This window comes from Zonotrichia albicollis, chromosome 14 (genome assembly GCF_047830755.1).
Source record: "Zonotrichia albicollis isolate bZonAlb1 chromosome 14, bZonAlb1.hap1, whole genome shotgun sequence".
In the NCBI taxonomy this organism is placed as follows: domain Eukaryota; kingdom Metazoa; phylum Chordata; class Aves; order Passeriformes; family Passerellidae; genus Zonotrichia; species Zonotrichia albicollis.
The window spans coordinates 8,063,053-8,085,378 of NC_133832.1; the positions used below are offsets into that span (position 1 = coordinate 8,063,053).

Here is a 22,326-nt window from a genome sequence, read left to right on the forward strand (position 1 = left end):
AGGGGCACAAGGGGCTGTATCTGAGGTGTCTGCCTGTCCATTGTGGTAGAGCAAGGGAACATTGAAAAACTAACAGTCAGGCACTGCACTCTAAAACTACACATCGTACAGAGAGAGAGACAGACTTTAATAATAAAACTATAAAATATCAGCACTCTTCAGATAAGTTCCAGGGATTGAAAAGATGGTTCTCCTGCTAGAACTGGGAAACTGAACAATACTCAGTTTGTGGTGGCAGTCTGCAGCTGGACAGTAAGGTCACAGGATATTTTTTTGAAACAAGCCTTTTGCTGCTTATTCCTTGAAGGAGGTTGTGGGAAAACTCTTTGTTTCTCTTAAAAAGGATTCTTGACCTTTTCTATGTTTCTTCTGCCTCTTCAATTCTTTTATCATGTGATTAACATTATGAAGTGCAGCTATGAAGTAAACCTAGCATTTTTTTTTTCTTTATTCTTTATTAGCCTTCTAGAGGGTTAAACCAAGGACACATTTTAGAAAAAATCATCAGTAAATAAGACAATGACATATACTGAGTTTTGGTTACCAATAGATCATTTCTATTTTCACAATAGGGTTATCATCCACTAAGCCTTGGTCATTTGTGATCAGTTTGTAACAAATTAATTTCCAGGAAATGATGTTTCAAACCACAATTTCAGTGTGGATCTTTTTTCTTAAAAATGGACCATTCAGTACAGTTTTCCAAATTTCTGTCACCAGGGATGTATAGTTGTTTTCCAAATAAAACAATTGCTATGAAAAATCAGGTCTAGCTCTAGAAAGAGTTCCATTCCCTGCCATGGTTGGTACTGTAAGAACACTTATATGTGCTAGGTTTGGTGAGACATTGGTGAGCATTGTTAAATTAACTTGGCAGGCACAGAATTCCAGGGTTGGAAGTGATCTCAGGAGATCATAAAATCCAACTCCTCTGACAAGGCAGAGTCACCTGGGGTGGGTTACAATGATTCTTAGGACTGCAAAAACAGAATAAGTAGAATTTTTAATGTCATATTACAACTTCTTCTTTGTTGGATTGAGGACTCAAAATTAGTACAAATAGCGGCTTCTCATCGAGAGCATTTTTATGGGAAAGGAAGACATTGTTTCAAGCCTCTTTTGTCAATGTACATTAGTACTGAAGTCCTACAATAAGCAAACATGTTCTGTGAGTTATCTTTGCAGCAGGGCTGCTCACTGACAGATAGCTGTAACAATTTCTATTGTAAAGTTCACCAAAGACACTGAGTAAACTGAAACCTGTGTGGTGACAGCAACAACGCTCACAGTATCCACAGTGCTAATTTAAAACCAGCTCAGATATGTCTACACAAGCATCCAAGCACTCCTCAGAGTGCAGTGTGCACTCACAGTATGTGTTGCTCTTTTCTGTTTAAAAAAAAATAATAGAATAGTTCTTCAAGAATTGGAAGTGGCCACATTTGTTATTGCACACTTTCTTAGTTTGATTTACACGATTACAGTGATGGAAAACAGGGTTTTGGAAAAAACTGCTGATAGAAGCCCAAATATTTCCTTGTTGTTGCTCAATTAAAAACAGTTCATGTTCATCAAGGATGAAGGTGACTGCTAAACCAGACAGACTGGTTTAGATTTCATCACTTAAACTCTTTTTTTTTGTTTTACCCAACTTCCACTGCAATAATTGAAATGAAATTTTCAGTATTTCAAGTGCTCCTGAGTCTGTGAAGCCATGAAGGTTACAGCATTGCTCAAAGCAGTGATGGGAGCTCTCTGTGCCTCATGCGCAGCAAGGGCTCAGTGAACCATTCTGATTTGCTGATACCACATGCTTGGTGACTTGATATTATAAAAAATGGGTTTTGGCTAATCCATTCCACACATTTGAATCCTGAGGGGGAAATATGCATTTTTTAAGCTGTGACATGAGGAGGACAGTATCTTTTCCATTGTTTTTGGTCCTAGATCCAGTAACGCTGGCCTTTTTGTCCTCGAGGTGAGGCTGATTGAGAACATCACACACAGAATCTCAAATGCAAGGTTGCCAACTTCATGTCAAAGGCAATTAGCAAGAAAGAAATAGAATCTCCTCTGTTGACATTAGGGGACAGGTAGAGGAGAATGTAACCAATGAAGTAAAGAATAAAAAAATTGAGGAACACAACACACATATTTATACATACACATACTGATCCTTCAGGCCTTGGGTTTTGGCTTTCTGATTCCAAGCACAATTCTGGATGTTTTGTTTGCTGCACACCATATTCTCCTCCAGAGGAGGCCCAACTGTATTTAGCACCAACTATATCATCAGAGAATCAGAGCACAGCACAGCCAATCAGTTGTGGTTCTCAGCTGGTTACCTAGGATCATAGAGAAGGCATTCTGTATAAATAAGAGCATGGTGTAATTTCCAAAACAAACTATAACCTAGGAGGAGATATAAACTATATATATAAAACTTAACTAATGTGGAAAGTATCTTTATTATTACTGTACTGTTGAATCGAGTCTCTGAGGAGTCTCTTCTATACCTACAGTACACGAGAAGAGTGGTGGATTATAAACTTATTTGTATAGTCCCTTGGCTGTTCACCCAAGCAGGCAGAGCTGGTTAGAAACTGGGAAATAAATCTGAGTTAGAGTTGCAGCAGCTCATGGAAAAAGGGGGAAAGTTTGAGCATGAAGGCCTGCCTTCTTCTGGCAGCACATTCAATGGCATGAAGTGTCCTCTGTCTCACCCTAAGAGATTCTCTAAGGCTCAGCAAGTGCCCTCTTAGCTGGCTCACCAGTGCTTCTGAATCAAGAGGGTGAGGGAGAATTCTTGACAAAAGATTGTCTAATCTCACTTTCTCAAAATCAAATAGTTTTCAATGAAAATTGTGGATTTTCAGTTATGCAATGGAAAATACATATTTTCTTTGGATAGCAGACCCTTTGCCTGTAACACTTCACCAAAAATATAACTTGCATTTTGCAGATGCCAGCTATTTTACTTGGTTATTTTTGAGCCGTCCTCTTGTCAGTTCATTCATCTCTCCTTTGTGATGTAGAAAAGTTGTACTGACTGGAATACTTTTTCTGGTTCATTCAATCCAAAACCCAGTCAGGTAATAGATAGTGATGAATAAAAGTATCATTTTCACATTTTGCAGTCCTTGTTCATAATCTAGAAGTAGTTTGTGCTTATTCCCGTGTTTAATATTTTGTGTAATAATTAAATAGCTTCTAACAAAGTAAATTTATGGGTAAATCACACTACAGAACAAGTACAGCACAGTGCAGGTGCCTTTTCAGCTAATGGTAAAACAAGTAGCACCAAAATCGGGTGTAGAGGTAGGAGTCATTCACAGCTACAAGAATCAGGGTAAAACATCCCTGGGCAAAATCTCTCTGATGGATGAGCCTCTGTGTCTTACTGCTTTTCACACATCCCTTGTCTTCTTCCTTCTTATTCAAGACTGGAGTCAGCTGTTGAAATAAGGTCTTAGGGAGCAGAAGCACAATTATTCAGAGGCCATAATTGTTAAAAAAAAATCAGAAGAAAATTACAAATTAAAGTGGAATGATTGTCTGGTTCACTCTGACTTCCATTTTCTAATCATCCTAAATTATTTTAATGCATGTTTTCAAGCTCAAAATTAGCAAAGGTCCCATGATGTAATTCTCCTAACACCCATTGAATATTTCATTGTACCAGTCCAATTTCATTTCAGTCTTTGGCAGCAGCATCTGTCACTCAGGGCACATATATGGGGGTTTAGGGACCTCCCACCTGTTCTGTTTCTAGATAGTACTTTTAATGCATGAAGTTCAGGAGTCATTGTGAAGTTAAAACCAATTTCTTACTTGTAAAGGCCTAGGAATATAAGATAAAAAAATAACTCTTAAAACATGTTTGTCTTTGAAATATCTTAAATTAATAATCAAAAGCTTGCATCAAGTCTAAAACAAATCAAATTCAGTGGTGAAGATGAGAAACAGGAATTATTAACTGAGTAGCAAGGCTGATGGAGGCTCAATGAGATCATTTTGTTCAAAGATTAAAGGCGATGAACACTGAAATAGTTGAGGAGGATGGCTATGAACACATCTGACTAGAGCTGCTAAATTCAGTAATGATCAAAAGTTAATTATCAAAGCAGAGAGAACTACTCAACACAGACAATTTGAGTCAATAGCTAAGCAGCCGAGAAAAGAAGTAATTTGGAAGAGGTATTTTCCTATAATGAAGTTATATAAAAGACGTACATTTCAAAGAAACCTGCCTAAAACAAGATTGCATTCTTCCTGATCAGAGAAAAATAATTAGCTCTAATTGACAGACCTGCTGCACACCAAATATTTTCAAACAATATGTTTTTGCATCAAAGCTTAACGTGTAGAGTTACTCAATGTCACTTTGATTTTGCCTTCCTTTATCTTCTGCCACTGGGCATGCTCATGATATCGCAACAAATACTCTTTGAAAAATGAATGAGCAGCACCTACAAAACAAATAAAAACATAAGGACAGATCCTGCATTTCTTTCCCTGATGGAATCCCTGATGCATTGTGTGCTGTGTTTAACATCCCCCTGATCCCACTCAAAGTGAATCCTTTGTAACAGGAAATGACCACTTGTCTGGTGATCCAGCATTAAACTGGGCTGGCATGTAGATTAACCCAAGAGCTTGTAATGGTTTTTCAGTTTTGTATAAGCGAGCATGTGTGTGAAGGACATTCCTCCAGCATGTGTCTCTTCTTAAGAGTTAGGAAAGCGTGATTTTCTTGTAACAAAGGGGAAAAAAAAGGTGGAAATTCTCCATGTGAAAATCTACTGAAAGATATATGCCAGAATGTTCGCAGTCCAAGTAAACAAAATATATCTGTAGTTCTTTCTTCCTGAAACTACTACCTTTCTTTCAGGGTAAATCGTTGTGATAGACATAGCTAAGTGGTCAAAAATCAAACATGCAGTTTAGACTCTGCTCTTAAATATTCTGTGACTTTGACATTGCCGGTTCTCACTCTCTGAAATATCTTCATCTTCTTTAATCTTTCATGTAAACAGTTTAGCTCACACCATCATGCATGGGCTCTCCAGAATATATTCTGCTGTACTTTGTATTAAATCAACTGCTTTATCATTATTTACTTGTGATCCTAGACACTCTCCTCTCTGCTGTTTCCTCTTCCAATCTGTATTTTGATACCTGTTTTTGTGTAGTGATTTTTTGAATAATTCAGGGAAAAACCTTGATTTAGATGCAAGTTTCACATGCTTGAACTCAGAATTGTTGAGGTCCAGCTATTTGGTATATAGAAGAGTCAAGGAAAATACCACTCTACAGTCACAAAATATTCTGACATTGTAGAAGAATGTTTTTGAGTTTAAAAAATAATTTTCGTTTCCTGTAGGATGGAACTGAAACTTGGATTTTAGTGGGAAGTTTGAGAAACTAAAATGCCATTTTAGATGGTGTTTGAGTTCTTTTTAAATTAAGCATTTGTGTGTTGTTACATGTAGTTTATTACTTAGGAAGTTTCTTAATAGCATAATTCTGACTCTGCATTTGCAGAGAACTATTGGAAAGAGACACAATCACATTATCTCACTGTTGAGGCAGGGACCCCATTTCATCATAAGCTTGTTTGAGAAGGCGTAATTAGGCTTGGGTTTCTCTCAATTACTTGTGCAATCTGAAGTTGAGCATTTCCTGAGGTTTAAGTTTTATTTAGCACCCCTACTGTACAATTAATGTAATTGATTCCTATCATGCATTCGTTGATTTATTCTTCAGATGGAAAATATAATCCAAATGAAACAAATACATTTTTCTTTGCAAGCTGGGAGCCAGCCCAGAGGATTGCTGTTACACCATCCAAGCTCTCACAAGCTCTCATTCTTTCTCCCAAATTTTAAACTCATTATTAGGGATTTTCATGGATTTAAATGCAGATATTACCTTTGCTATGATGGGAGGCAAAAGTGCCAAACCAGCAGGTATTTTGAAAAACTAGCCCCATCATAGAGCTCAAGGGAAAATTCATTCTGGCAAAATTTGGAACCCAGTTGTGCAGATCCCAGGGGTTTCAAAAGTTCATAATTTTTCATAAAGGATTTAATTTGTCAAGGGCTTATATGAGCATTTTCTGAACCAGTAATATTCACACTTCTTACGTAGGAACCATTTTATTTCCATCCCTAAGTATGGCAGAGGTTAAAGTTCCTCACCACAACCCTTCTCCTAAATGTTGGCAGGCTTTGTAAAAATACCTCTGGAGGTAATTAGGTACTAAAACTTTCCTTTCTATAATGGGTTTATGGATCAGTTGCCTTAATTCTGCCTCTCACTACTCTCCGTGCTTGTAATCTCACCAACCATCTGACCACTTTCCACATTTAAATCTATTACAGCCTTGTTCTGCAAACACCAGGAGGAATTCTCCAAAATGATACAACACCGGCTTTCTCTGCCAGTTTTATTTCCATCCCTCTTCCTTTAAAATATTATTTACCTATTCCCAACAAAACAAGAGTGGGATGCAAGGTCGGTTCAGATTACATAATTATGGCAGAGAAGCATTAAAGGGAAGAGTCTCCCCTAACATCTCGAGCAGCTTAAGCGGTGTGACTGACTGGCGCGGCGCTGCCATCGCTGCCCCCAGCTGTGTTGCTTAGCAACATTTTAATTCAAGAAGAATCGAAGGAGATGAAATCCCCGTGGAGAGGGAAACAGAAATAAGAGGGCCGTTGACAGATGATCTGAGTTGTTTCTTCTAATATACTGTGAAGATCACTGGCTCTTTTCATGAATGATAAATGGACTGTACACAGATCAATGGGTTCAGCAATAAACTGGAACCAGGCTCCATGTCTGAGGTGGTGCAGGCCGAGGGGCCCAAAGATTTACTCATTTAGATGATTTGGAGTGTGTTTTCTCAAAGGTTTCACAAGAGGAAATTGATCTGAACATTTGGTCATCTCTTGCCCTTTTCTGTTGCTGGTGAATAAAAACAGTTTTGGAAATGGAATCCTTTCTTCCCTCTATTTCTCCTGTTGTTCTTGCTCTTGATAGGGACAGATAGCTTGTGACAAAGGGGCCAGACCTCAGAGTGGGAAATGAAGTAACAGTCCTGAATGAGCAGTTGCTAAAGGCTGGTGGACATTAAAAATAAACAAACCTCACTGATATCACAAACTGGGGCAGGAGCATTTCAGACCCAGCACTGTCTCTCTGAATGGTCCTGCAGCCTGGGATGTTGCTGGTGAAGAGCTCCCATGAGCTGATGTTTGCTTGCTTTGGTGTGGCTCTTGCTTAATGACTTGTTTCCCCCACCCCTCTTGTGTTTACAGGCTGCCGAAAAGACAAAATTGAGAAACATTCCTGTAAAGTAAGTTATTTTTATATCCCTTTGAAAATGCAAGTTTAATGACACCGTTGTATACAATGACTAAAAAGACAGTAAGAGGGGTGATGAAGGAGATAATAGAATTCATGTTGCCCCTAATCATAGTAGCAAAAAGGTCAGTATCATTGAGGAAAGCTTTCGATTTCTCTTGTGTCCCTAATGATTGCACTTCTCAAGTTTCATCCAGTTTCCATAAATTAATGTGTTGTCTATGAATAGCTGCCAAATAATCACAATCATGCTCAATACATAGTGCTTCTAGCCTTGGGGAGGTTTGTACATGCGAAAAAGATTATGATTTTTAATTGCAATCCTCGAGAAGGTCTGACAGGGGAAATAACTAGGAATGTGCCAAATAATTTCTGGGCACTTGGGAATTTTTTATTTTTTTTTTTTTTGCACCTATGTATCAAGGCTTTGCTGTCCTGTTGATTAAGAGCTCTTTCTCCCTCTGTGCATGTGCCTCTCTCACACCATACACACATGCATGTTTCTGCTCTTTGCACAGGGCTTTGTGAAGGATGAGCAAGCTACCAGGGAGCAATTTCAAGGGCATTTTATGATAAGTTCTTAAATCTTAGGGCACTAGCAGCAACACTCAGCCATATATCATTGAATTAAGGAAGTTGCTGTATAGATGTCCTGGCTCTTTGAGAAAAGGCACTTTCAGTTAAAGCTAACCAGCATCAGTTATTCTGTTTAAATAATGGGCTAATGGGCTCTTATGAACCAATAAAAACACATATTTAAACTTCAGTAGGTATTCATAGCAGTTTAACTACGTCCCAGTAACTGTATATTCCTGTTAAAGACAGAGTTCTTATTTTTTTAGTAGTTTGCCGATAATGCTGACTTTTAGACTGGAGTGGGTTTGTGTTTGTAAGAACATGCACTGACAGGACTCCCCAGTCATTGTGTCCTAGCACACATGACAGAAGAGTACAGTTCTATTTGTCACTTGGATTCTATCATGTATAGTCATTTACACCTTATAAAGTGAACACAGAATGTGTATGAACACTCCTCGGAGTGATTAGGGGATATGTCAGATGAACATAAATCACTCTCTCCTTATGTTTCATTCAGTCTGATAAAAATTAGAAATAGGATCCAGCAAGGACCTGATAGCATGTGAAACTTGCAATAAGACAAGGGACCTTTCTTGCCTATAGGGCTAGTTCAAATTCAGTGCAAGCTGAATTAAAGTCATTGTTAACTGGGGGTTGTTTAATAGAGAGTGAAATGAGCTGTGTTTTCATCTCATATTATACAGGATCCAGGAGTTGCAAGGTGATTAAATACCTGGGGAACAGCTCCAAAATAATCATTTATCATTCATACACTTTGTTATATATTTTGGGTCAAATTCTCAAGAATGACTCAACTGAATTGTATCTTCCCACTTATAACAGAGGCATTGAGCACTGCAATTATTAAACAGAATGTATGTGCCATTGATGTCAAATTAATCCACCAGAAAGATTTGGGAGTTGGGGGGAAAGGGTGATTTAGGTTAAGATACTTTTTATTGGACTTGAGTAAGGGTAATATTTTGAGATGGAAGAAGGACAGATGGACAGTCTCACTCTTTCCACTTACATGTGTGTATTTCACCCTGTCATGTTTCCCCCAACTGGTTGTTTAACTTCTCCTTGACTATGTTCATGGTGGCAGCTTCAATTAGTACCCTAGGGGATCCATTATACACATTAATTACACTGTGCATAACAAAGCAGCTGAAAAATCTGCCTAGTTTTGTTCAGTGACATGTAACTATTTAAGATACCTGTGTACAATTATGAGTGTATGCTAAAGCTCTCCAGGTAAAAAAAAAAAAAGAATACTGTCTTTAAGATAGCAGTAGTAGCCATGGATTGCATTTATGTCAGAGCCACGCTTAGTACAGCTCAGGCTTGGCCAGCTTTTAGTAGCTGCTTTTGTAGCTCTCAAATGTCAAGGAGAATTTCAGTTGAATTTTAATGTTCTTCAGCTATGCAAAATAAAGTTAGTAGCTTCCATTGTCATAAGGGCTGAAAGCTGTACAGATTCCTTCTACCATATGTGACTTATCACATACATTTTTAAAAACACATTTTTATTATTAAGACATATGTGATAGTACACTTCTGCAAATGTGAATTGCTTTTGGCTAAAAGCCATGCACTAATAAGTAGAGTTGAATCTAACTGCATTTGACATCTGCTATAATATATATTTTTTTTACATATATAAATATATATATAAAATATTCGCAGTTGTCATTAGCATAAAAAATTTCCTTGTTTTTACCTTATGCTGACATAGTTCTTGTGTTCCAAAACTGAAGGAAAAATCACTTCCTTTTAGAGACTGTAGGTTATATAAAGTCCTTGGACAGAGCCAACAGTGACACCATTTAATGTATTAGTTTAGGAGCACGATGAAGATTTCTATAGAAATGCTCTATTTACTTTTCATTGCTCAGTTCATTAACGTTGCTGGTGTAATATTTGGTAGGAATTTTACTGTTCTTTTATGTTCTCTGGAATCCTTACAGCATTAAATAAGGCAGAAATACAAGGAATGGGGGGAAAACAAGGAAGTTTTCTTTTTGCAGTTCAAGAAGGCAGCCAAGCAGCTGGTTTCTCAATGTCCAAGGGGATGTTAGTGCTCAGACTATCCTGTGGGAGCTTCCTGATGGCACAAGTAGGTGCAGTGGCACTTGGCTGCTTCAGAAAGAAGGCTTGGCTTCAATTCCGTGGTGCTTATAGTACTGGAAGGCACAAGGCATTCTCAGAACTCATCTTTATGTATTGGTAGCATCATCTTACATAATATTGCTATAAATAAGCTCTCAGAAAATAGCTAAGAAATCTCTGTATCTGCAGAACTGATTTTTTCTTTCCAAAAGCATAAGACCCTTTTCTGTCGATGTGTGACACCAAGGTGGGTCCCATATTTGCTGAATCCATTACATTTAACTGGTTTATGCTCTCCTGGCCTTGTTATGGAAGGAGCATTTGCTTTCTCCCATTGGTTTTATCCACGTTCACACCAAGAGTTTGTGGTACAAAAGAGATTCTTGTAAAGTCCTACATGCTTATTTACTTGCTGGTCCTTATCAATCTGTTCCTATCCCTGCATCTGAAAGAGGTAACATGACTTAAACAATTTCACTCTGTGGAGGGTTTCTGATTTCTAAAGATCTGTTACATGACAGAAGGTTTTGCATTAGAGCAGATCCAGAGGAATTAATCTTTTATATATCCTGTTATTTGATGCAAGAGGGGAAAGACAGTGATATCATTAAAACTCCTCCATAGCTTTGTTCTGAAACCCAGATTTCTTTCTGAACTTGTGTAGACAGTGGAAGCTCACATCAGCATAAACCTTAGAGGAATCATGTTCATGTTGACTTGGATCACATCACTTGTCCTGAGGTGGGCTGAGCTGCAGGATCCCCCCAAATCAAGGGTAGTCCCCACTCTCAAATACAAATGCACTTGGCTTGGAAGCCTCTACACTAACATGGACTGGAGGTGAACCAGCCCAGGGCTTCATGTCTGCCAGCAGCAGAGGTGGAGGGCAAAGGACAGCAATTACAGGGATCTCCTCCGTGGGGAGTATCCTCCCACCTTCCTGCACACAGCATTTTGCACTTCCACAAACACACATCCTGTGTTTAAAAGGTACCAGTGGACTTACTTTCTATGCAAAGTCTTCCATGAAGTCAGTTTATACCTCCTGTCACCACAACACTCTGTGACATTGAGCACCTCAGTGTGGGGGAAAACAATCTTTTTTGTTTGTTTTAAACCCTTTTCCTCATATTTTCACTGGAATCCACTCAAGTAGTTATTCTTTCAGAAAAGAGCAAATGATGAGTCACTGTTCTTCGTTCCTGATATTACATCCCTCTGTTGTATAGACCAAGGAGTCTTCCTACTCCAGATCCACTAATAATGTGGATTAGCCCACCAGTGAGCTATACAGACACAAGGCAAGTCTCCCTGCAACTGGAAAGGAAGACTCCATGTCAGCTGTGTTGGGCAGAAACATTGTTAGGAAGATAAACATGTTCTTTTCAGGTTTTCCATACAAAGAGATGAGTTGTTTGCATGGCAGTGCCCTTCTGACTATGGACTGGATATAATGTCACTCTAAACAAATGTCTCAGATTACAGTCGTTTGTGAAAATGGCCAGATGGATTCCTTGGGAAATGTGGGCAGGTGAGAGAATGGTTTGGCTAAAACTTGATGTCATCCAACATTATAAAATGCAAGGGTTTTGTAAGAAAGAAATTAGAATTTTTAAATGGAAAATGAATGCTCTTAAGAGTGTAGTCATGTAGTCCATGAAATTCTGTAGAACTGTGAAAATATTGGAAGTGACTTCTTGCTTCAGGGAAGAAAACATTGCTTTCCTTGAGTGTCCTTTATACTCCCTTCTTTTATAGTCCCTTTTAAAATCTTCAGTAGAAAGTAATGGCATTTTCCCCAAACACCTGCATATGCTTAAATTTGCTGTAGTTTTAATGACTTCCAGATACATGTTTTGAGATTATAGCCTTTGTTAAAATCCTGCTGCAAAATATATTTGTTTTCCATCAGCCACAGGTTTGTTAACCAGCAAGATTTCTGGTGTTTATTGTCTTTTCCTGCCATAAAATTCATCTTCTCCTCTGAAGGGCATCTGACTTGACTTGGTATGGTTTTCTGTCCCAACCATCATTGGAAATGCAATCCATTAACATTTGATATCTTGACATTTCAATTGACCTCTCATTTGCAAAGCGCAGTGGTATTTTTCGTGGCCTTTTCATCCTTGATTATACATGGGATAGGAGTGCCTGTTTCTCCTGACTGCACTTTAAAAATATCTTTGTTTTACCAGCTGGAGTGGCACCTTGGTTTTTGCCTCCCTGGCTAGACCTTATTCTGCATGGAAGGTCTGAGGTCTAAGCAAGTCATGCAGAGCCAAAGGATTTTCTTATTGACTCACTAAGCAGGAGGGCGAGCAGGTCAGGCTCCGAGGGTCAGGTAATGTATGCAGCAATAGCAGCAACCATAAACAGATCTCCTGCTCCCACTGGCAAAAATGCAGGCCAGTGGGCTGACTCTGAAAGTTGTTTTGTTTTTGACCAGCCAGATCAGGCATTTGTCCCCAATAAGCAGGGAAGAGGCAGCATGCTATTGGTACGCATGCAGCTCTTCCACTGCAGGGTATCTCCTGACCTGTGTTTAAAAAGGGATGAAAAAAGTGTGTCATGACAAGGTTGAAAAAGCCTCCCATTCATGGCTAATTGTATGGGAGGATGGCCACATATAAGTATGGGAAGAGGGTCAATTTAACCTCAATATAAGGAAAAAGTTATAAAATGAGGGTGGTGAAATACTGGCACAGAGAGGTGGTGGATCCCTCTTCCCTGGAAGCATCTGAGGTCATGTTGGACCGGGTTCTGAGTGACCTGATCTAATTGATGTTCCTGCTCAGTGCAGGGGATATGGGCTGACCTTTGTAAGATCCTTTCCAACCCAAACTATTCCATCCTTCTGTGTGTGTGTATATATATATATATATGTATATGTATATGTACATATATGGATACACAGGTACCTGTGGGCCATAGGTGCCTATGGACATTTCTCCTTATGTACAGAACATTTACTAAAGGACTTAAACCACTTCTGAAGAAACAAAACCCCCAAACCTGCTATAAGCAACTTCCACATGCCGCCTGTTTATCTCTGATTCTAAACCGTCCTTCTTGACATTTCCTTCAGACTATTTCTGGCCAACTACTAAATCAGACAGCACCAATTCAATTAGTTCTGAAAATCCATTATAACATAGTGCCTAAACTGCCTGCCCATATTCATTTCTCAAAGAAATCCATTCATATTTATGTTTTAATACTTTAAGTCTAGCATGCAAAAGCACTCAAATCCCCAGCAGAAATCCAGGAAAAAGCCCACTTACAGGCAATTATAGACAATGTTCTTTAGCCCCTGATCTTCCTAGGCTGTCCACTTAAGAATTCTCACAGGTGCTGTGATTGGTCAATGGGGTTGGTTTATTGCACCAGCAATAAAGCTCCTCCAAAATTTCACAAAATGCCCCAGACTCTGCCAGCTGGGCCCCATGGTGCAGTCTGTTCAGACTCACCATCCTCCCAGCAGGGTCAGCACCTGCAGTGGAACCAGGAGGCCCAGGCTGCTGCTTTGTCCAGGGGCTGCATTTCCTCAGCAGAATGTGAACTCTAGAAATATTGCAAAGGATTACTATACTCTCACAAGTTAAAGGTTAGTGTTGGAAATGGATTATAGAACTCCTGCTTTTCAACTGTTTGCAAAGAAACGCACATATTAAATCTTTTTTGATGATATTGCATTAATCCCTAAATACTGATTTTTATGTAAATTTTGACTCTTTCAAAGCTCTGACAATTCAGCTATCCCCATGTGGTTTTATCAGAGTTCAATTGCTCCTTTAGATCTTTTTTCCTTTTTGCAGTACCATTTGCTTTATTCCAAAGTCATCACAGCAGCTAGAAGATGTAGTACTTTAGACATAAAATAATAAGTCTATTTAATATTTTACCTTTATTTTCTGAATTTGTTCCTCTGATACATCTTGTTAGATAAATTTTTATCAGTCCAAAGGATAACCACAGTAGGGCTATTTTTATTCCTAGTGAAATGATGCATGATAACTACTGGCAGGGCCCAAAGCGGTAAATCAGTCCTGTTCCAACCACAGAATGTATTAAAAGTCTGTAGCCTGTGGTAATAAGTTATAATTTAGTCGACTAGCAGTTTGTTTGGACTTAAAACTGTACAAATGAGTCACATTGGTAGGCTCTGAAATATAAAACAGGTAGTGCTTTATTAAGGTTTCCAGCCACCACCACAACAGGTACCTGGAGAGAGCACAGGTTTTTCAAACAGGCGCGATGCATTTTACAGCGAAACGCTTCCGGTTTGATTGTGTCATTTATAGGGGATGGTTAAATTACCACATGGCCTGGTAGTGCAGTGTTTGCTTAGAGACAATGAGATGGACAGACCCTGAGAGCTCCTCCAGCTTATCTCTTACAAATCTGGGTGCACACCATCAATATCAAGCTCTGCTGGCTGTACCCAGCTGTGGGACACCCTTCAGCTGCAACGGTGCTCAGTGGAGAATCCTTACATTTGGATCTTTGCACTTACACAGACATGTATATGCCAGACAATCAAGGCTGATCATGCATTTCTGTAGTGTTTATCAGGACTCTTGCAGCTGATGGGGAAAAAAAAGTATTTTCGTTTTAACTGGGTCACTATTGTTATTTTTCAAAACATTTTTGCACCTTCATTGTGATGCAGCTTTTCAGGATTAAATTTAGGTCCATTTTTAAAAGTTGTGAAAAAATGAAGGTTAGGGCCAAACAAAACCTTGTTTTTCCTGACTCTTTTTGATGAGGGAAAAAAAGTTAGTTAATGTCAATATTTTTTTCCAGTTTTAGCATGTATCTGCTGTTGATCAAAGAAGCACCCGTTTGTTCCTCCTCATTCATCCTGTGGTTTTGATCATTTTAGATTTTATATTTGTCTTCCTGGATATTATTTTTAATTTTAAATTGCTTAGCATTTATTCAAACCATTATTCAAAGTGTTTGCTTAGGGTGTTGCGTCAAATAACAGCTGTTTTCTAACTACCCATGATCTTTTTTATATTTATGCTTTAAAAATATGTTTCCAGTATTGCAACCAATCAACAAATGCTAGGAAAACTGAAGGAAGGTCCTGATCCTGATATAACTGGGAGAACCCATCCTGCTGGTTTCACTACAGAGGACTGAATCCAGCACAGAAGCCAGCATTTAGATCTCATACCCCTGAATTTCACTGCTAGACCATTTTTGTGTTGCTGGAGGATAAATAACCAGAGCAAAACTGTAGCTGTTAGAGTATGTATAAGATTATATGGTTTAGTGAGATTTCAGCATGTTCTAGACACTCTCCAGATGAAGATCCCTGCCTTGGAGAGCTTGGTAAGAGGCAGTGGGTAAAGCTACAGTGATGTGGGATTTCACTGAAGCTGTATCCTTGTAATCTGTGTTTCCCCAGCTGTATCTTTGAACTCTGTGAACCTGTGCCTTCTGTCCTTTGGACTGTAAAATCCACACATTTCTCTGGCATTTCTTCTACTTCTTGTTGGTGTGCAAGGGGACAATGAAGATTCCTTTTCTTTCTGGTTTGTGGCCTTGTGATTATATATATATCTTTTAGGGTTCCTCTGTTTAGCATGATCAAGGAAACAGGACTGAGTAAATGTGGTCCTCCTTGTTATCACCTTTTAAATACCAAAAAAAAACATGCAGCTATACAGTAAAAGGTCCTTTCTTTTGTCAGTAAATTAAATAAGAGGAAAGCAGGTGCCTTTCAAGCATTTTATTTAAATACAACTACAAAAAATAATGATTTTGTTCTAAGTGAAAGAAGAAGAAAAAAATTCCAGTCATTTATGATCAATGAATATGAAAGAAAGGCAAAGCTAGATAATGTTTCAGGAAATAACACTGCTACAAGGTTAATTTTGCCTAGTACAACATTTCCTAGTATTGAATTGCCTGATATACTCCCTCAGGGATTGCTCCTGCGCTTGCAATAATCGAGGCTGATTTTATTGGAAAATCACCTCTGGATGAAAGACATACTCTAGAGAGAACTTTGCATGGGTACAAATAGGTTTTTGGTGCCAGTGCCATGTTGCCCAGGCCAGCACAGTTATAGTTCCCAATCTGTCTGTGCATTCAAGCAGCAAATTCATTAGCAACCCTTCTGGCAGGATAGAAAAATAGACATATTAGGGAAATTTACTTTGAATTGTTTTCAGGATTTGTTGGATAACAGTTCGGTAATCAAATTGCGCCTCCTAACAAGAGTATTAAACATTTTTATCAATAGTGGCAGGAAAGCTGCAGATATTCCTTTAAGTGCAGAGCTCTTTGCTGTAACACTATGTGACTAGCAGAGATCATGGATGAAAGAAGAGATCAGCAGAGTTGGAGGTGCTTGCGATGTCGGGGCTGATTTCTGTGATTTCCGTGCTGTGTTCTGCGCTCAGGTCTCCCATTGCTCTGTAATTGGAGCATCAGCTCCTCAGCAGCCCTGTCACTGCAGAAGGGCCATGTCGTGACAGCCCCACGCTCTCTGACCTAAGTTCAGATCTGTGCAGAGGCTCCCAGGCCTCTCCAAGTGGAAAGTGAGCATATTGTAACCTCAGTGCTCTGTGCCTCCAGCTGGAGCGGGGACGTGCAGACCAGGGCCCGCCGCTGACCTTGGAGTGACTTTGAGCCTGGGGAGGCTGCAGGAGAGCTGGGGAAAGGCTGATTCACTGAGACAGATTAGTGAGGAAGAAAAATCCAGGAGATTGGCACAAGGACGGTGGAAAAAAAAATCTTTCTAATGAAAGAAGGGAAATTTTTTTGCACTCGAGGCCAACAGCAAATCCTTATAGTCAGGCTCATCTGGCCACACACCAGCAGCAGCAAGAGAAAAAAATACTGGGTGCAGCTTGCACACTAAGGTCTGTGCAAAAGCTACTGTTCTGCTGGGAAAATACAGAGCATGGGCTAGAATTCATTAAAGAATAAATTACATTAAGCTCAGGGAAGCGACAGGGTTGAAAATTAGGATTGTAAAAAATAATCTGTATCCACTGTACCCTAATTCCTGTTGTTTTCATGATTGTTTCTCTGTGAAGAGGAGAGCCACTCTCAGTATCAATCACAGTAAGCTATTTAGACACAGAAATAAGTGGCATATGGCTTAGCACTTTTGGGTCTAGCAATCAAGTAGCAACCTCCTGCAATACAACTGTAGTTTGGTTCCCAATGGGCTTCACTTTGATGATTAGATATATTGAGTTCCCTGTGTCATTCAAAGACAGCAGAATTTCATACAAGTTGGTGTTAGCTTCCTTTCACTTCATTTCAATTTTCAATAACCAGTGTCATCACATGTAACAGTTTCTTCGTAATGGAACTTCATGTCGAATCAGATTTGTCCTTCAAGTGAAAGAGGGCTGTAAAAAGTCTTCTGAAATACTGATGTCTGGAAAAATTCCTACCACAATGAAAATGGGAAGAGAGTTTTTATTCCTCCTAAGGATGCTTCAGTGCCCAATCCCCAGATCATTCAGGATAACTCAAAACAAGGCTTTAGTACTGCATTTCGGGATGGTCTTAGAGTGCTTCACAGGATTTTCCCAGGCGCTTGCTGAAGTCATTGTTGTGATAAGCAAATAGAAAATATTTGGTCAGTCATATTTGAAATCAAAACTATGATTTTTAAAGACAAGTTCTATATAAGTGGAGTTAGAGAAGAGTTTGGACTTCAAATATGAATTAATCCCTCTGTATTTCAGCATGGCATCTGTTCAATATGAACATGCTTCACTAACACAGAACTGCTATTTTTCTGGTCCTTACCTTCTGTCCATCAGCTCTGGCCCATCCCTGGGCAGTGGAGGGATGTCCTTGCAGGCAGAGGGAGGGAGCCAAGGGCTTTGCCTGCTGGAGGATGAAGGCATGGACCCTGATGGAGGTCAGGATAGGGGGAAAGGTGGGAAGAAAGTCAGAGTAAAAAGCCCAGAACACGGAGAGTGGTGAGCATAAACTTGCTAGACAAGTGTTAGTCTTTTCTGCCAGGGATATTTCTGGAGAAATCTAGTGTCTTGGAGAATATTCTGTCCATTCCAGAGCTTGAAGCTGTGTCCTCCCTAATGGGCCAATCCCATTCTCTCTTTGTTGCCCTTTCTCTGTAAATTTACAGAATGGAGGAATTCTTTCAAGATCTACCAGTGTCACACACAACCTGTGCATAGAGACCTGGCAGCTTTCCATATTGCATGTCCCATGCATGTGGATTGTGCTAGAGAGTGTAACAGCACAAGCAGTGTCTTCAAAAGGAAAATTCTGGGTCACACATTTACCACAAAGTACTTGCTGTAATTCACAATTAGTCTTAATAAGCTGTAAGAAGAGCAACTGCAGACAAATACCTCATAGCTTTATAATCCTGTATGTACCAAGCAGCAAAGATGATATGGCTGCCTGCATCACATACCCAAGACTGCCCATCCCAGAGTTTTATTTCTTGGCAGTTTCCTGCAATTTTGTAAAATATTTTTTTAATGTGACACAGTCACTTCAATTACACAGTCATTATAAGTTTTGCCAAGGTTGACTATGGATCGTTTTGTGTTCATTAGAGCACAAAATTAGAATTTTCATTGCAGCAACTGTAAACAGTATTGGCTCAAAAGAGTGCAGCTTTCTTCCCTCCATAAAATCTTGGATAAGCTATAACTGAGGACTTCCATTTTTTTTGACAGATTTTAATTTTTTTTAACTGCCTGCTGGGTTGTTGGATTTTTTTCTTCTTCTTCCTGGTTCTTGATGTATTTGTTTAACTGAATAACCAGTTCCCTTCATAATGGTGACATTGCCACTGTGTGCATGAACAAGCAGGTGCAGTCCGTGTTTCTAAAGCTATGAATATATTATTTCTTCAACTTCTTGAATGTACAGCTTGGTGCTTGTCACTTTAGACCCAGTCAGGGCTGTAAAAGCCATAAACAGGAAATAGCCATTTCAAAAATACTTCATCATCTCCTTAAGTCCCACTAAGCCCCATTAAGTTTTCACTTAACTAATATCAGACTTTATTACTTAAGTAATAATTAACGTTTCTATTTTGTATTCTCATTAATTTATGGATATATGTGATTGACTTTGCTCATCACGCTGATGTAAATATGAAGATATTGCATTGAAAAAGATCATTTTAATATATGCAAAATTAAGCAAATAGCAAGTAAATCTAGCACACAGTATTGCAAGCAATGGAATAAGAACCCAAATGGTTTCTAGAGAAGTCCAGGCTTTTGAAAGCTATTTAGAAAGTATAAGACTGCTGCTTTTTGCATCTGTCTTTAGAAAAATAAAAGAGAAAAGCATCTTGGAGAGAAGGAGATTACTTTTTTCCCTTGATTATTTTAGTAATTTCTTTTAGGTTAATTTAACCTTCATATTGCTAATTTAGCATATTAGAAACAATGGTGCAATAAGTAGTGGAATACTGCTCAGTAGAAAATAAAACCAAATTGCTTCCTCTGCTAGTTCTTTGGGCTGAAGGTGAAGCTATGCTGCTCTACCTTCCTTTTCTGTCTGTTGGGATTAGGGAGCTTGTGTGGCTCCTCACTTGTGCTTCACTTGGAGGAATTCCCAGGCTTTGTTTTTAAGCTAATATGTATTTACAAGGAAGGAGAGATGACAGAGACTATTACAAAAGTAGCAAAGAACTTCAACAGACATCTCTGTCAGAGCCTGCACAGAGGCAATGCTCTGCCCTGCTCCTACAAATCCGTGGAGTGCATGCTTCTCTTGGCATGTGGCAAGTTCGTGTCTTGCCAATGGGATGCCCAGTCCTAAGCAATTTATTTATTTTTAGCTGTAATATGTCATGATAATGTCATTCAGGATAAGATATGTCAGCAAATGCACCAACAGGCTTTATCAACTTATACCTCTTAGCAAAACCTGGAGCTACAGTGAGTGGGGACAGCAAACATACAGCAAAGGCATATCTCCTGCTCTTAAAGAAATGTATTTAACAAGGTTATATACTATCTGCATTCCACATTTGCAATTATCACCCCATGAACACACAATGAAATCATCCAAGTGACAGATAATGTGTTAGATATATGTACTTAGACTTTTTGTAGATTAAACAAGCTGTTAGATATAAGGAGGCACAGCTACAGTAATATATTTTGTAGGAATCAGTGTAGTCTGAATAATGTGAGAGCTCGTTGAAATACCATTCTCTTGTGTGAAGGATGTATGTTTGTGAATGCATATGTGTGCAGGCAGGAATGCAAATTGCTAAGTGGAAAGATTAGCAAATTGGGGATTGTGGAAGTCTGACTGTATATAGCAGAAAATTTTCCTTCAAAGCACATATAAAGGTTTGATTCTGCAACTTTATTCTCTACCCTATAATTTTACACTAGCTGGCATAAATTAGCAAGCTAGGAGTCTAAATATATGTGTCTAACATGCTTCTCAAAAGAAATAAGATAAATGCACATGGTGAAACAGGAGTAGTTGTGTGTGTAAAATATCTATGCTTTCTTGCACATAGGTTACATTTAAGCCAGGGAAAGGAAAGAAAAATCCTTCAACTGCACTTTATCTGTGTTGATTGCAGTCTGGAGTTCTTGGAATATATTTCTTTTTAACTTCAGTGTTAAGAAACTGGCAATGCCAAACACTTCTTCTCTAGCAAATGTGATAATTTCTGAATCCAGTCAGAGGGTTACTTGCATTAATGTGCTCAGTGGTCTGGTGGAAATCAGTAATATGATGAGGTACAGGGGAGGGGGAAGGCGGGCCTTCCACATTTATTTATTCTGGATAAATGGTGCCCATTAATCTATCAGGAAAATATGGAATTAGCAGGGAAGAAACCACAGTTGCAAATTTGGCAGTTGCTAGCATGCACAGATGGTCTTTCAGTGTTTTAAGATTTTCCAGTCTTTTGATATTGATACCAACATTGAAAAGTAGCCCGTGTGTTGCTAATATTTATCTGGAATAGCCATAGAAAATTAACATTGTATATTTTGGATTGTTCAGTTTCCTCTTGGTGTATTTGCATAAAGTTTTTTAATCTGAAAGGTAGAGCTTTTATGCTCTATCTTTGGTTATTTTAAGAAGCATAACTGGAGTTTGATTTCCTAAAATAAGGACAGCCAGCATATCCAGACAAAGGCACTGGCTCAAAAGAGACTCCTATATGTGAATTTGGTTGAACAAATTTTGCAGGTTGGTAGTCCAAACTGCCTTCCTACTGTTATAGACAGAGTCCTTCTTTGTAAAGTGGTGTTCTCAAAGCCAGAATGTTGAGTCCCTCCTTGACAGAGTGTTATTTATTCTTATTCTGCTGACAGGCACTGATTTTCAGTCCCTGTATCTCCACTGGAGCTGGGAATCTGACCCTGGCAATGTCTCCATTCAGTGTTTAAGGGCATGAAGTCAAGAGGGAAGGATAATGTCATCTGCTTAATTTGCTTTGGGAGTGTTTGGTTGAATCTTTAAAGACCATGTTGAAATATTTCACAGAGGAAATCACAGAATAATTCTTGCCAGCTCTACTTCTAGTTTATTCTCAGCTGACCCAGGGGATGTAGTACCTTAATTCCTGTTCTGAAATGTGCCTTCAGCAGTCCAGTAGTGCACAATTGCATGGGCACAGGACAAAGATATCTTTGACTACACACAGCACAAGGTGCTTTGTATGAAAAATCAGTAAAAACTGTTGGGGGAAAAAATAAATTAAGAAAAAAATTTTCTAAGTGCAGTATGAATTTTAATCTGGTGAAAAAAGGTCTGAGATGATAAGTAAGATGAAATATTTGGGTGTGTTATAGAAACACTGTATGCTGGTGTTTCCAGTGTATCCAGTTGTATAGGTCTGGTTTGTACAGATCTCTGTGGTGCCAGATAGACAAGCAGATGGGCAGTCAGACAGGTAGCTATGGGCATTAGATAAAGGTGACACAGATATATGGGACACTAGGGTATGCAGGTGTGCTTTTTTCTTTTTTTTTCTTTTTGTTTTGCAATAAAACAAGGCAATTGAGAGAAACAGGAAGAATTAAATATTATCTGCTAGCAAGAAAAATCTCTAATTATGGTTCAGCAGAAATCTTCCTTAGCATCTGTGGGGATACCACAGAACCGACCTGATCTTCTTGCTCTGGACAGTAGTTCCCATTTCTGCAGAGAGGCAGATTTCATGTACCACCCAAAACCAGAACCTGCTTCTCTTTTACAGGCAGGAAGGCAAAATTTAGTTTTATTTCCCAGGTAAGCAGGTTCTTTAGCTTAAGCCATACCTGTGCTATTGGTTAG

General features: G+C 38.9%; 1 protein-coding gene across 5 annotated transcripts in view; it reads left to right on the plus strand.

Annotated features, from left to right (window-relative positions):
- Positions 1-22,326, plus strand: part of AFF2 (ALF transcription elongation factor 2) — a 329,969-nt gene that overhangs the window by 242,275 nt on the left and 65,368 nt on the right. For all 5 annotated transcript variants that reach the window (XM_074551557.1, XM_074551555.1, XM_074551559.1 and 2 more), the window contains exon 9: positions 7,323-7,360. In XM_074551557.1, the coding sequence (XP_074407658.1) occupies positions 7,323-7,360 (38 nt within the window). The remainder of the gene's footprint in view (positions 1-7,322; positions 7,361-22,326) is intronic.